The sequence below is a fragment of the Mandrillus leucophaeus genome, unplaced genomic scaffold (assembly GCF_000951045.1).
Source record: "Mandrillus leucophaeus isolate KB7577 unplaced genomic scaffold, Mleu.le_1.0 Scaffold1050, whole genome shotgun sequence".
NCBI lineage: Eukaryota > Metazoa > Chordata > Mammalia > Primates > Cercopithecidae > Mandrillus > Mandrillus leucophaeus.
In genome coordinates, this window is record NW_012098655.1 from 851,180 (window position 1) to 863,533 (window position 12,354).

The following is a 12,354-nucleotide window of genomic DNA, read 5'->3' on the forward strand; positions in this document are numbered from 1 at the left end:
TTTTTTTTTTTTTTTTAAACAGGGTCTCGCTCTGTCACCCAGGCTGGAGTACAGTGACATGATCATGGCTCACTGCAGCCTTGACTTCCTGGGGTCAAGTGATCCTTCCACCTCAGTCTCCTGAGTAGCTGGGACTACAGCCAGAGACCACCACACCCGGCTAATTTTTATATTTTTTGTAGAGAAGGGGTTTTGCCATGTTGCCCACTCTGGTCTCGAATTCCTGCCTCAAGCAATCCGCCTGCCTCTGCCTCCCAAAGTGCTGAGATTACAGGCGAAAGCCACTGTGCCCAGCTTATTTGAAGTTCTTAGCTAGTTTTAACTTCTTCCATGTGGACTCCTATTTTCTCATTTCCCTTGCCTACCCGTGTGTTCTTGTTCCTTTCATAAGTTATCGTGGGAGAGAACTGACTAAAGTGAGTATAAGAATATTATGTACTCATGATTAGCTTTAGAGCAAAGGAGATAGAATGGTGCATTTAATATTCCAAATTCCAGTATATGTTTACTTTTCAAAGGATGAAGAAAAATTGACCGGGATGCAGTGGCTCATGCCTGTAATTCCAGTACTTTGGGAATTCCGGCACTGAGCCTGGGAGTTCAAGATCAGCCTAGGCAACACAGGGAGACCCCATCTCTACCAAACAAAAAATTAAAAAATTAGAGGCCGAGCGTGGTGGCTCATGCCTGTAATCCCAGCACTTTGGGAGGCCAAGGAGAAAGGATCACTTGAGGTCAGAAGTTCAAGACCAGCCTGACCAACATGGCGAAACCTCATCTCTACTAAAAATACAAAAAATAGCCAGCCGTCGTGGCGCGCACCTGTAATCCCAGCTACTCGGGAGGCTGAGGCAGGAGAGTCACTTGAACCTGGGAGGCAGATGTTGCAGTGAGTCGAGATCGCGCCACTGCACTCCAGCCTGGGGGACAGAGTGAGACTCTGTCTCAATTAAAAATAAATAATTTAAAAAATTAGCTGGGTGTGGTGGCTCGCACCTATAGTCCCAGCTAAGGGACTTGATTAGTCTTGAGCACTAGAGGTCAAGGCTGCAGTGAGACATGATCACACCACTGCACTTGGCCTGGGTGACAGAGTGAAACCCTGTCTCAGAAAAAAAAAAAAAAATACTTAAGTTTCTCTCACCTGGTTTCCAAATCTTTTTGGAGGTTCAGCTTTTCACTTAAAAGTGCATCAATCTGAGAGTTTGACTCCTTGAGTTGATTCTGTAATGACTGCAACACATTTCATAGAAAAATAATTAACTTTCTTAGATTACTTACTTTATTAAAAAGTATTTATTGGTTATGCAGTCCCCATACCATTAAAAGGCCTTTATAAGTTGGTGAGGCATCCAGACTTCTGTAGTCATTTTCTTCTTCTGACTGACTTTCATCTTCTTTATATTGCCTATGAAAATATGCATGCAGTATACTTATGAAAAATCTATCTTCAAAGAAAAAAATCTAATTAAACCAACATAATGAGGGTTTAATCATCTAAACATGAATTAAAATTAATTCAAATTTCCTACTTGTTCTCATAGAGAATGGTATTAGAACACTACTACTATCTATTATTATAGGACATACAATATCCATTTACTCTCTTTTTATTTAGAATATATGATCCATGAGGACCAGAACTTTTGTCTTATTCACCACTGTATCTCACTGCCTAGAAAAACTATGGACTATAAGAGGTGAAAAAGCACTGCCGAATAAACAAAACGAAACATAGGTGGAACATCCAGGTTCTTTCAAAAAATGCATTCACATACTATTTTTTCCTTCTAGTACTTTTAGGTAACCGAAAAACCTATATGAAAAAATGCAGATCATAAGTGGAAAAAGCAACAGATTTAATAGTCTTGGTTCAAGCCTTGATAACACCACTAACTAGTTGTATTATTTGAATAAATCAATCTCTCAGAATTTATTTTCTCATCTGTAAAACAGTATCTGTCACATCTACTTTACAGGACTGATGTAAAAAGCAAACGAAAGATACTGAAGGACTCTGTGAAATGCAAAGTGCTAGCAAATACATATGCTTATTTTTAGCAATCTTGATTAACTATCACTGTGATGTCCTATATGGTAACCAACAGCTACATGAGCTAGTGGTTACCGCTTAACACTTGAAATATGGGTAATGCCACCAAAGAAATAAACTTTGAATTTCATTAAATCTTAAATTTAAAAATTGAAGCAGTATAAAACACTTTTCTGTTAAGTACAACTTTATTGTTTAAGGACTACATTTCGCTTTAACTGTTGCATAAAGTGTTACTATTGTAGCCTAGTGTGCACTGGGTACATGCATGATTTCTAGTATTACACATAAACATATCACCAGTCTAGTAAGTTATCAATGGATTGATTCAGTTCAAATGATTTATTTATTCCCAATGTGTTTATTTTATGCATGTGCATATAGTCTGATGATAAAAACAACAACAACAAAAAAAAACTTTGGACAACACTGGCCTTAAAAAAATGGATAAGCAGAGAAGCTTTTGCCACTGCAAGAGGCCCACGTCCCACCTGTCTTCTTCCTTTGGTCTTGCTGCTTCAGTTCTACAGGTTCATAGCTCTTCTCCTGTGCTTCCTGTTTATCCTACTTAGGCCTCCAAATCTTAGCCTGTCTTCCCCTCTCTCCTCTTTCATCTCTTTACTAATGTAATACTTGTCAATGAATTGTTACATCCTCTTTTTACAGTACTCCTACTTCTTTAGATGATACTTATATCCTATTGGTAGATCTCAAAATCTATCCTGAAATTGCCAGAATCTCACTTTCAAGTTAGTACTCACTCTTAAAAAGGAGACTGAGTTTATAATATAAACTCCGTTCAGTCAATGAATCCTGAAAAACTCCCTCCTTAGGAGACTCTTTTTATTGCTGCAAATTTTCTCATTTGTAGAATATTATTTATTAATGTATCTCATATTTTCTTCCTATCCTCCACTTCCCTCAATAAGACATTCAATCCAAATATCTGACCCAAGGATAATCTGCATAGGCCAAAATACTTTACTTCAGCTAGACAACTAATGAAAAGCTTTTTAAGCTAAAAAGTGATTCTTCTCCAAGTCGCTTGTTCCTCAACCCCAGATTTTCATTACAAATTCATGACAACTAAATTCAATACCACCACTCCAATGGCCTCAATCCTTTTGTCACCTTTAGTCAGAGAACCCCGTTTGCAGAACTCTGTAAGTACCTCTCACATCATATTCTACATGAAAAATTTCCTGATGGCTATGTTATGTTAAATCTATTCTACTCTTACCAAAAACCCCAAATCCCCTCTCTTCATCATCTAGATCAGGGGTCAGCAAACTGCTGTCTGCAGGCTATATTCAGCAGGCTGTTGGTTTTGTAACTATTTTTATTGTAACACACCTGTGCCAATTCATTTACATATTATCTGTGTCTGATTTTGTGCTCCAACAGCCTAGTTGAGTAGTTGTCCTATCTTTGTAGAATCTCTACCATCTAAACGACAGTTTCATTTGGAAGTCAGAAGGTCCCTGATGCTACTTGATAAAATGCTGCTTTCTGAAAAGAATATAAAGCAAGAAGTTGCTTTTTAATTAGTTGCTCTCTTCTCCCTTCTTTCCTTCTTCCTTTTCTTTTCCCTTTCTTCTAATTTTTTTTTCTTTTTTGGAGTCCCCATGGTACTACAGATAATCAGCAACCAGCAACCCACAGAGCTCTGCCATTGTTCTCTCCAAGATTTTGGAAAGTCACTATTCTTGGGGCAAAACTACTCGAGCGTATGCTTCATTAAAATGAAGAATTATCTGCTGTATTATGGGATCCTAATTACTTAGAACATGGTACAAAATAGGTGCTCAAATACAAATTTGTTAAAAGAACTGTTCCATCTATAAATAATAAAAAGATTAGCTACTGTTTTAGTGACCTTACATTAAAGCATTTTAAATTATATCTTAGATATCCTTCAGCTATTTTAGTTTAGCCAAAACCATTTATCTCTATGCTTATTTAATCATGTGATAAGTGTGTTTTAATCTATAAGCTTGATTTTTCACTGACATTTTATGTTTATCTCACATAAATCTGCATACTAATTAGGTTGCACTTTGGCAGGCAGCCAATCTAATTCTATGCACTTTGTGGATATACTCAGTAACTACCCAGGGGCTAGATCACATCAGTAGAAAAAATTGTAATACTTCAAGAAAATAAAGGGAAATACCATTTCCGTTGTGACCAATACTTCGGTGATAAATAAGTATACATAATTTAACATAAATACAACAAAACATCTTGACTTAAGTTGTAAAATACAGTCTTCAAGATCTTTATAAAAAAGAACTTCACAGTGACATATTAGGTGGATTTCCATAGTATATTTAAAGTTTCAAAAGCTACAGAAACTTCTGGTGTGATTACTGGATTAAAAACTTTAAAAACTGTAATACAGGATTATTCGTACCTTTGTGTATGAATTTTTCTAATTTTAGATTCATAGTAATCAATTAGACAAAGCAACCTAGAAAACAGAATATTGAATTATTTTCAAAATGCAGTATTAGAGCAACTACTAGTTTCACTACATAATTTCAAATTACAGTGTAAAAGTAAGTACAGATTATCTGGCAGGCTTTAAAAAATTTAAGTGATTCTTACCAGAAAGCAAATACTATACTAAGCCATATGTTATATTAATTTCAAACTATAGATTTAAAAATAACTATAAACATTATATCTCAACATATTAAATGCATATCCTCCTTGTCCCAACAGTTCTACCTCTAGCAATATCTCCCACAGAAATATGTCAAAGGATGCAACTCAATATGAACAAAGTTGTTCACTGCACCATTATTTATAAGAGTGAAAAGCCAGAAATAATTTAACTCTCCATCAGGAGAAAGGTTAATGGCACATCCATACTATAGAAAATAATGGGCTGGGCACAGTGGCTCAAGCCTGTAATCCCAGCACTTTGGGAGGCTGAGGTGGGTGGATCACGAGGTCAGGAGTTTGAGACCATCCTGGCCAACATGGCGAAACCCCATCTCTACTAAAAATACAAAAAATTAGCTGGGCGTCGTGGTGCGCGCCTGTAGTCCCAGCTACTTGGGAGGCTGAGGCAGGAGAATCACTTGAACCTGGGAGGCGGAGGTTGCAGTGAGCCAAGAGCACACCACTGCACTACAGCCTGGTGACAGGGCAAGACTCCGTCTCAAAAAAAAGAAAAAGAAAAAAAAAAGAAAAAGGAAATAATGGAGAAGTAGAAAAAATAATGTAAATTTGTATGTCCTTAACAAGGAACGATGATGGAAAAAATTAATGTTGCATAATCAAATGTATATTTTTTACCTTTGTCTAAAAAGAAAAGAAAAAAGTTAGATGTGAATATGTATATATACTGAAAAAGAACTCTATGGGTTCTTAACCAGGGAATAAATTGTAACCTAGTGGGTGTATGGAGGGGCAATGTTGCCATATTGACTAGTTGGAGAGGGGGCAGAATGCTAAAAATTCACCAGTGAACAACACAACAATACACAAAGAACTGTCTCACTCAAAATGCCAACAGCACTCCTTTTGAGAAACAGTAGGAAGGACACACACCAAACTGTTAGGAGAGGAGGTTATCTCTGAGATGTTGGGATTAGGAAAGCAAGCAGATTTGTTACATTTTACCATATACACTTTTATATTGTTTGAATTTTTATAAACACTCATTGCTTTTGTGACTTAAAAAATGAGAGAAAAACAAAATAATACTATGCTTTCATGTGTTATTCTTTTTAAAGGAACAATTTATACTGTTTCCCTCCTATCTTGGGAAAACATTACCAACCCATCCCCCTTTTCAGACCTAATTCAGCCAATTGTGCTCTTAATGTCACAACTTTCTAGATTACTCTTTTTCTCTTCAACCCTTCCCCATCTTGACATACACCAGCTTTCACATTTTCTATTTTCCTGAAAATATGCTTTAATCTTTATATCCCACACAAATCCTCTTGACCTACTTCCCCCTTGTGCTACGCTTCTATTTCTAATCTTTTCCTTCACAGCAAACTTCATTCATTCTGCGTGATTGTAACCAATTATCTTCAATAAAGTTTTAGGGAAGACTTACTACATGTTAAGTACTGGGAATTCTGAGCAAATAAAATAGTGGAAAAGTAAACAAGTTAACCAATAAGGAAGCATGCAACACTGCTGATCACCCTCTCCTTGAAACACTTTTGTTCCTTGGTTATCATGATACCCAAACACAATTCCTCTTCTGCCTCTTCTTTCTGTATATGGAATTTGGAAGTTCTCTGGAGTTCGGCCCTTTTAACAATAGGCCTGATATGTCTCCATGGATGACTGAAGGTGCCTAAGCATATATCCATAAATGAATTCATCGGTTCCTTCCCCGTTCCTTCAAATGTAGCTTAGAAACTGGCCATCTTTGACTCCTCCACTCCTTTCAACATCTATAGCCAATTCATCCGGACAACTCCTGTCCATCTTTGCAGTGTCTCTCCCTTTTTTTGGTCCTAGTTAAGACCTTCATTAGCCTTCACCTAGACTACTACAACCAATTATTAACTTGTCTTTCTGTCTCTGGGTTTAATCTCCTTGCTCAGAAATCTTTGGGTATGTTTCCTGTCACACAGAAAGTAGAACTCAAACTTTTCGGCCAATTTAAGTCTCTCAAAGTTGCAGCACACTTTCCATATTGTCATATTGTCTCTTAAGACTCTTCCCAGAATCTCAAGTATCCTATGCTCCAGACCTCTTGGACTCTTGACGTCCCAAACACATTCACTTTTCTGTTACCATATTCCTCTAATTGAAACACCCTTTCTCTCACCTCTGCCTATTAATATTCTATAGTTCCTAGTAGTCCAGCTAAAAAGATAACTCATTCATGAAGCCTATGTAGTCAGTACTACCTTTCACTAATTTCTCCCTACGTCATACCCACTTAGCATCCTATCTGCCCCACCTTATAGTACATACCACTAACTGCTTTATATTTTACTTACCTGCATATGTGTCTATCTACCCAACTAGACTATCAGGTCACCGAATGCAGGAATCATGGCTTTATTCATCTGTGTGTGCCCTATTACTCAGCCCAGTACCCATGTAACTTTTAATAATATCTGTAGTGGCTACAACTCATGTATTTCCAATAGGTTTAATTCACAATTTTTTATTTCAGTGTCTCAAACTGAAAGTTTGTATTGATAAAAATAAAACAGAGTGGAAAATCTCTGGTCCACTGGACAAATTCATACCTGAATTAGCCTGATTTCATCTGCTACACTGCAAGTTCTCTCAGTGCTTCTCTCACCCTCGTACCCAGTTATCTTAGCTGTTTTTTTGTTTTTTCATTCTTCCCTTCCAATTTCTCTCTTCTTCTCCTTCTTCTTCCCACTGTAGTTCTCTCTCCCCTGCCTCTCTCCTTTTTGTTCTTCCTTACCTCTCCTATTTTTCTTACCTTGCCTCCCTCTTCTCTTTATTCACATCTTTCACTAACATTTTTATGTTGTTTTTGTTATGTGTTTGTCCTTACTTTTCCTTCAAGAGGATGAAAATTATATATGTATATATATGTGTATTATCTCTGAAATAATTATCAAAAAAACCTATAGTTTTAACTTGTTTTTACTTTATATCTGACCTCATTGATTTTTATAGTAAAATAGAAACAGCTAAATATTCAAGATTTCCAGTCCTACTAAGTAAGCCTATAATACCACTTAAAATGCAATCAGTTTAAACTGTTAAGAGAAAAAAAGAAGGTGCTAGCATGTAAACAAGAGAGAATATGAACATAATATCCATACTACTTATATTGCTAAAAATAACACTAAACATTTAAAATCAATTACCTACAGGGGAGGTAAGGATAGGATGGAATCAAGGGGACAGAAATGAAAACACAACTTCTCTAAATATAAATAACGAAGAGTTTTGATTTTGGAATTATATAAATGCTTATACATTCAAAAGTAAAAATTTAAAAAGCAATCCCTGAAAATTGAAAAGAAATTGAAACAAATCTAACTGCATTTGGTGATGCAAACACACAGAGAAACAAGTATTTCAAGATATTTTAGAAATATACATCTTGACTGCATACATAGTGGAATATATTAATGTCCAAGAGAGCTGCCCAGAAATTTTTTTTATTATTTTAAGTTCTAGGGTACATGTGCACAATGTGCAGGTTTGTTACATATGTATACATGTGCCATGTTGGTGTGCTGAACCCATTAACTCATCATTTACATGAAGTATATCTCCTAATGCCAGAAATTTAAATTTCATTCAGTAGGCTTATTGTTAGTAATTCTAGTTTTAATATTTTGAAACTATTTTTATGTATTATCAGATATAGCTAATAATTATAATATTGTTCTTAAGAATGATTTTCAGTAGAAAAGACAACAGTTACAAATGTAAAATCAGAATTTAAATAAAAATACCATCTTAACTTCAGCTGGGTTAAATATATATAGTCCCCTCCAAAACATATAGTCCCTGGTTCTTTCCACTAAAAACTCCTAAAATCAATAACGTAATAAAACTAAGCAACCCCAAAACCCATACAGTGATCTCTAAATATTATTCTTCACTAAAAGGATCAGTTATTTTGAGAAATGTCTGATTAATTATAAATTTATTTAAAAGTTTAGTGTTATTTTTAGTAAATGTTCCATTCCATTCCTCAAAGGACCTCTAGAACAAACAAACAAACAAACAAACAAAAAACAGGATGAGCACGGAAAAACAATGCAGAAGAGGAGGAGAGAGAGGCTTTTCTAGTTTATAAGAGTTATAACCACCCCCAAGATAAAATCAGGTCAAACAAACAAAACCATGAATCTAGCTACATATCAATTTATGTAGCGAAATTACTGTCTATCCAAGACGGTATGAGGAACTCTTTTGCACAGATAGGCAAACACTCTGTTTTGAGTGACAATGCGATCTTCTTCCTCCTTTCTTAATCTACAGACTTCCGTTTGCAAAGAAGCAATAGTTTCTTGTTGCTCCGTTCGTTTTTTCTTATAATGCTGGCACTTCACCTATAAGATATTTTTTAAAAACATAATTATGATATGTACATCTAGGACATGCTATCCTAACCATATTGTACACAAAGGCATCTTCATAGTTTCTATTGAGCTGTTTCATTCAAGAACTTCAGTATTGAGGCTGTTTTTAAATGAGTATAAGCTCTAGGAACATTCATATATCATAAACCTGAAAAAATACAAGTCAAATAACTATAAAATGGGGAAACTACAGTTCATAATTGCATGCATGGAAGACATTTCTTACCAAGTAAAGGAACTCAAGAATTTCCATAAAACTGGTATAAGTTTAAGTTTACATTAAAACAATAATCAGGAAAGAATATTAATTCAGAATTGCAAATAGGGTAGTCAACTTAGGCATTCATGCAATGTGGGCAATTGTAAACTCACAGTAAGTCCATAATCAAGAAATTATCATCAAGAAATAATCAGGGAGAACGACATCACCAAAATGGCAGAGTTGAAGCAATCTGACTTCACTTCCCCCAGCAGAAAACCAAAAGCCAATATCCAATGCCAAGATTATTACCAGCAATATCCCAGAACTCAAATCTAAGGATGGGACAATCCCCAGAACCACAAAAAGAAGTGAAAAAATTTCAAGCAGATGGTAGGAGAATCGGACTTCTGTAACTGTGATGCCTCTCCCCTAATCTGCAAGGAACTGCCTGTGGAAAATTTTCCCCAGACTCAGTTTCTACACTGGAAAAAGTGAGATCAAGACCAACTTCCCCACCATCTTGGGTTCCTTGCAGGAGAACTGTCCCTGCCTCAACCCACAGAAAGCATCACAAGTGCCTGTAGGAAGAAAAACTCCTGAGAGCAACCAAAGACAAAGATGGGAGGTGGGAATAGCAGCAACCCCAGTCTGTAAAATCTGCTTGGTTTCTCAGCCAAAGAAGATGCTAAATCAGAGGGCTGTTCAGCAGCAGCACACTGTAGGAGATACACTCTATAGGCTCGCTGGGTATGAAACCCTAGCCAGCTTTTCCACACAGCTGGAGTATCCCATTTGGGATCTCCCCAACCTAGGACGATCAGTACTCTGAACGCTTGCCAGAGCTGTGGCAAACCTGGACATGAGCTGCCATCTAGTACCAAGGAGGAGGCAGTGACCTAGCATAAAGGAAATTCAACAGGTGAATTGTAAAGAACCTCTATGTAAACATATCCAAGAAAAACCCAAACAAGCCAGACAGTGAAAACTGAAATAACTAATCCTTCAATGAGAAGACATAGATATATGTCCACAGGAAACAAGAGCAAACAAGGAACCATGACCCCCCAAGACGGAAAAAGAAGCCAGTGACTGACCCTAACGAGCCAGTGAGGTGAGATTCTTCAGATCAAGAATTCTTTTTCTTCTTCTTTTTTAAGTCATCTGGTTCTGGGCCTTTATTTGTTCAGAGGTTTTGATTATTGACATAATCCATTGTTACACATCTACTAAAGTTTTTTACTTCTTCTTAAGTCAGTTTTGGCAATTTCTGTGTTGCTAGAAATTTGTCCATTTCATCTAAGTGAGCTAATCTGTTGTCATATAATTGTTCAAAGTATAGTCTTACAATCATTGCTTTAATGGAGGGGTGGAGGTTTAGGGTTTACTACCTTACAACTTTCAGTGATGTTAAATCTTTTCTATCATTGTTTTTGTTTGTTTGAGACAGAGTCTCACTGTCGCCCAGGCTGGAGTGCAATGGCATGATCTCGGCTTACTGCATCTTCTACCTCCTGGATTCAAGTGATTCTCCTGCCTCACTTGAGTTGCTGGGATTACAGGCATGTACCATCACACCTGGATTTTTGTATTTTTAGTAGAGACAGGGTTTCACCATGTTGGCCAGGCTGGTCTGACCTTAAGTGATTCTCTTGCCTTGGCCTCCGAAAGTGCTGGGATTATAGGCGTGAGCCACCATGCCCAGTCCTTTCTATCACTGTTAAAGAATTTTATTTTATTTTTATTTTTATTTATTTATTTATTTATTTTTTTGAGACGCAGTCTCGCTCTGTCGCCCAGGCTGGAGTGCAGTGGCCGGATCTCAGCTCACTGCAAGCTCCGCCTCCCGGGTTTACGCCATTCTCTCAACCTCCCAAGTAGCTGGGACTACAGGCACCCACCACCTCGCCCGGCTAGTTTTTTGTATTTTTTAGTAGGGACAGGGTTTCACCATGTTAGCCAGGATGGTCTCGATCTCCTGACCTCGTGATCTGCCCGTCTCGGCCTCCCAAAGTGCTGGGATTACAGGCTTGAGCCACTGCGCCTGGCCCACTGTTAAAGAATTTTAATGTTATATCTGTATATTCCTTAGTCATTGCTTCTTCCTAATCCCTGTCTGCCCAGGATTCAAAAACTCAGTGAACTCCAATATAACACAGGAAATCAGTTGAGAAATCTATCAGTGAAATTTTTAAAAGGTATTGAAATAATAACTTTAAAAAAAAAATCAAACAGAAATCCTGGGACTGAGAAATACATTCCCTGAACTGAAAAATGCATTAGAGGCTTTTAATAGCAGAATGGATCAAGCAGAGGAAAGAATCAGTGAGCTTGAAGACAGGCTACTTGAAAATACACAGAGAAGAAAAAGAAAAAAGAATACCTACAAAATATAGAAAATTACCTCAAAAGAGCAAATCTAAGAATCATTGGCCTTCAAGAGGGAGTTGAGAAAGAGCAAGGGGTAGAAAACTTATTTAAAGAAATAGTAACAGAAAACTATCCAAATTTACAAAGAGATATAAACATCCATGAACAGGAAGGTCAAAGATCACCAGACAGATTCAATTCAAATAAGCCTACCCCAAGGCATAGAACAAATTCTCACCTGGGCAATACCATACTGGACATAGGAATGAGTAAAGATTTCATGACAAAGACACCAAAAGCAATTGCAACAGAAGCAAAACTTGACAAATGGGATCTAATTAAACTTAAGAGCTTCTGCATAGCAAAAGTAACAAACAGACAACCTACAGAATGGGAGGAAACATCTGAAATTATGCATCCGACAAAGGTCTAACAGCCAGCATCTATAAGGAACTAAACACATTTACAAGAAAAAAGCAAACAGCCCCATTAAAAAGTGGGCAAAGGACATGAACAGACACTTTTCAAAAGAAGACATACATGCAGGCAACAAGCATTAAAAAAAAAAAAAAAAAAAAAAAGACAAGCTCAATATCACTGATCATTAGAGAAACCCAAATCAAAACCACAATGAGATACCATCTCACAGCAGTCAGAAGGCTATTATTAAAAAG

At 36.8% G+C, this 12,354-nt stretch overlaps 1 protein-coding gene across 1 annotated transcript in view; it reads right to left on the reverse strand.

The window, feature by feature from the left end:
* Positions 1 to 9,081, reverse strand: part of LOC105541029 (centrosomal protein of 70 kDa) — a 35,609-nt gene extending 26,528 nt beyond the window's left edge. The window contains exons 1-4 of the mRNA XM_011981864.1: positions 8,912 to 9,081; positions 4,467 to 4,523; positions 1,321 to 1,408; positions 1,145 to 1,233 (exon numbers count right to left, since the gene is read on the reverse strand). Of these exons, the coding sequence (XP_011837254.1) occupies positions 1,145 to 1,233; positions 1,321 to 1,323 (92 nt within the window). The 5' untranslated portion in view covers positions 1,324 to 1,408; positions 4,467 to 4,523; positions 8,912 to 9,081. The remainder of the gene's footprint in view (positions 1 to 1,144; positions 1,234 to 1,320; positions 1,409 to 4,466; positions 4,524 to 8,911) is intronic.
* Positions 9,082 to 12,354: the final 3,273 nt, after the last annotated feature.